Source organism: Ptychodera flava, chromosome 9 (genome assembly GCF_041260155.1).
Source record: "Ptychodera flava strain L36383 chromosome 9, AS_Pfla_20210202, whole genome shotgun sequence".
NCBI classification, from domain to species: domain Eukaryota; kingdom Metazoa; phylum Hemichordata; class Enteropneusta; family Ptychoderidae; genus Ptychodera; species Ptychodera flava.
In genome coordinates, this window is record NC_091936.1 from 9,844,853 (window position 1) to 9,848,132 (window position 3,280).

Below are 3,280 nucleotides of genomic sequence, written 5' to 3' on the forward strand. Positions count from 1 at the left end.
CAGATGCAGCAGTGGGACCTGTCAATCTGTGGCTCCATTCACTGTTCAGTCAAGTGGATGTACACCTCAATGGCAAAATGATATCCAACCCTTCCCCTACTTACCCATACCGAGCGATGATGGAGACGTTGTTAAATTATGGGAAGGAGGCCAAAGACACCCATATTGGTGCTGCCCTATTCTTCAAGGACTATCACTTGAAAATGGACGAAGTGGACCCTACTAAAGAAGGTGGAGAAGCGAACAAGGGACTGAAAAGCAGATATGCCTTCACATCTGGCAGTCAAGTTGTCGATATGGTTGGACCCATCCATTCGGATCTCTTCTTTCAGCCCAAGTATCTAATGAATGGTGTTGAATTACGTCTCAAACTAAACAGAAGCAAGAATGCCTTCTCTCTTGTGAGCTCTGCAGAAAATCCAAACTTCAAAGCAGTGGTCACTGAAGCTACATTACTGGTCAGAAAAATAAAACTCAGTCCATCGGTACAGCTGGGCCATGCAGAAGCTTTAAAGCAGGGGCCATCCAAGTATCCCATACATCGTTGTGTGATGAAAGTTCTGTCCATTTCTGGAGGTACAATGTCCTTCAACAAAGATCACATCTTTCTGGGACAGCTACCTAAACGCGTGGTCTTGGGTCTGGTGGACAACAATGCCTTTAATGGTTCATACAAGAAGAACCCTTTCAACTTCAAACATTATGACATGACATCACTCATCCTCAATGTCGGTGGAAAACAAATTGGACTTCACTAGGGCCGGGGGGTCAATCGTTCCTTATGGCCTACTACTCCCTCTTTACTGGAACTAACTAAATGGGTCAGGATGAAGGCATCGATATCAATCGCTATGAATACGACAACGGATACACACTGTTTGCCTTTGATCTCACACCGGACTTGTCTGCAGACGGAGGGCATTTGAACCTGATCAAAGAGGGCAACCTAGGCATAGAACTGCAGTTCAGACAAGCCCTGCCAAATACTGTGAATTTACTCGTGTATGGTGAGCTGGACAACGTGCTCGAAATTGACAGAGATCGCAACGTCCTGTTTGACTTTTAAATCTGTGTCCTTCAACACTCCGAATAAGAAAGCATGGACACCTTAAAGCTCAGGAAGATCTTGACTGTGGACAGGTACACAGCATCTTCTTTTGCTGGGGTGCTGGCCTCTGACAAGTTGCCCAAGACAAGACTGAAATCATACCCAGCTGCTTTTGTTGCCATTGTGGATCCTAGCACCAAACAAGGAAAAAAACGGGTTACTTTATACTTTGTTGATAGCAACAATGGGGAATATTTCGATTCCTATGGACGTCCGCCAATCAAGACACCTTTTGAGACATTTCTGAAAAGACACTCTCTTGACTGGATGTTTAACAGGCAGAGACTCCAAGGACCCCTTTCTTCAGTATGTGGACAGTACATTCTCTATTATCTGCTGCATCGGTGCCGGGGATGGTCCATGCCAAACATTGTGAAGCAATTCACTGAAGATTTGACTTTCAATGACTTTCTTGTCAATGATTTTATCGAGAAACTGACAGGTTTTGATTTTGATGTTTATGATGTTACCTTTTTAAAGAAGCGTTAGAATTTGCCGTTTGCTTTTCATTGCAAGTTAGTTGTTCTTTGTATATTTGCATTGGTGTTAGCATTTCAATAAATTTTTAAAAAGTTGTTCAGTTGAAAACATTGCCAGTGTGTATCATTTTTTATCCCCTCCTTTTTTTTTTTTTTTTTTTTTTTTTTAAGGGATGGTTTAGCAGATAGGGATAAGGGGACAGTTAAACATAATCAATCACCCAAACTTCTCTCACACACAAAGACTGTAGACTGACAAGTTTTTTTCATCTTTAAGTCTTAATGGTACATTTTATTTTCTTAAATGCAAAACTTTATATAACACAAACATGAAAGAGAATAAAACAAGTTGCAAGTGTCCCGCAGTGTTCTTGTTATACTGCAAAAAAAAGTCTGAGAAGAAACTTCAAGTAATTCATTGCATGCTTAACCTTCCAAAAAAAGAGAACATCAAAAAATAGCAACTCGAAGCTAAAGATGCGGTAAATAACTTTGAACGCTGACTGATACAATTGAAAACATTGCCGAAATTCTAACAACTAGAAGATCCATTTGTTGCACACATGGACTCGATAATGTCATTGCAGAGAACCATTCCGTACACAGTAATATTGTCCATCAAGGCTTCAAAGCATCCCTCTGGATCGTCGGCCCATCGATAACACAGTAAGTGCAGCAATTCGTCAAGGTCAATCAATCCAAAGTCCATTTGGAGGTTACAGATCTCTGCAACTTCCTGGACAGATCTTTCCACTGCAGACATGTCGATCCGTTCAGCAGCAGCTCCAAAGTATTTGGAAATCACTTCCCTCTGTCCAGCAGGTGTGCAACCATAATGTAGACACTCGTGTTCCCTCTGGGACAGATAGTCATGTTGACATCCCTCACAGTTTTCACTCACAAGTTTATCAACTTCCTGTGAGATAAATTTCGCATAGATGTATTTCACCAGCTTGCGTTCCACTTTCCTATCCAGGTCGTTGGGGATGGGTGGTGGAGTGAACTCTGGAATAGAATGAATTAACTACAGGTCGGCATCTGGACAGCATCATCAACTCTCCCTATGATACATTTTAACTGACACCATTCATCCAGTCTTAATGTAATACCTTTCTTTGTTGGTGTTATCTGTCCAGTCTTCTCCTGCTTAAAGTACTCACGAATTCCAACATAGGCACTTCCCTTGTACATCTTTACACTAACAAGCCTAGCAGATGTGTCCATTGAAGAAAGTTGAAATCGAAACTCCTTCTCACCTGTTTGAGTGTTGACATCACTGGTGATGGGTCTGGAGTGCACTTGGGAGTACAGTTGCGGCTGGCTATCTGTCACATCTGTACTTTGAGAATCGAACAGAAGGGGTGTTGATGGTGGTTCTTGGGCAGGCTCAGGAAGAGTGGGACTGTGGTTGCCAGGGGAACTGACTGCAGGCCCATCAAAACCTTCTGGGACACCAGGCATTGACCATCTGCTTTCATTGATGTTGATATTGAAGTAATAGGGCTTCTCGACCCTCGCTGAATAACATTTGCGCCATCCTTGCTGACACTGGCTCGGTTTAAGGTCACAGGTTGCCATAGCTCTATGCGTCTGTACTTGTCAAAGGTCAGAGCTCGAATGAGGCCCTGAGTGGCCCTGATCTCTTTTAAAGAGTGTCCTCATTTGCATAACTTCAAATGGACCAATCAAATAT

At 42.6% G+C, this 3,280-nt stretch overlaps 1 protein-coding gene across 1 annotated transcript; it reads right to left on the reverse strand.

Moving 5' to 3' along the window:
- Positions 1–1,950: 1,950 nt before the first annotated feature.
- Positions 1,951–3,067, reverse strand: LOC139139585 (uncharacterized). The gene is made up of 2 exons (XM_070708476.1): positions 2,844–3,067; positions 1,951–2,592 (listed from the first exon to the last, which is right to left on the reverse strand). The coding sequence occupies exons 1-2, from the start codon at positions 3,046–3,048 to the stop codon at positions 2,120–2,122; spliced, it is 678 nt and encodes a 225-aa protein (XP_070564577.1). The 5' UTR covers positions 3,049–3,067; the 3' UTR covers positions 1,951–2,119.
- Between the last annotated feature and the right edge of the window lie 213 nt (positions 3,068–3,280).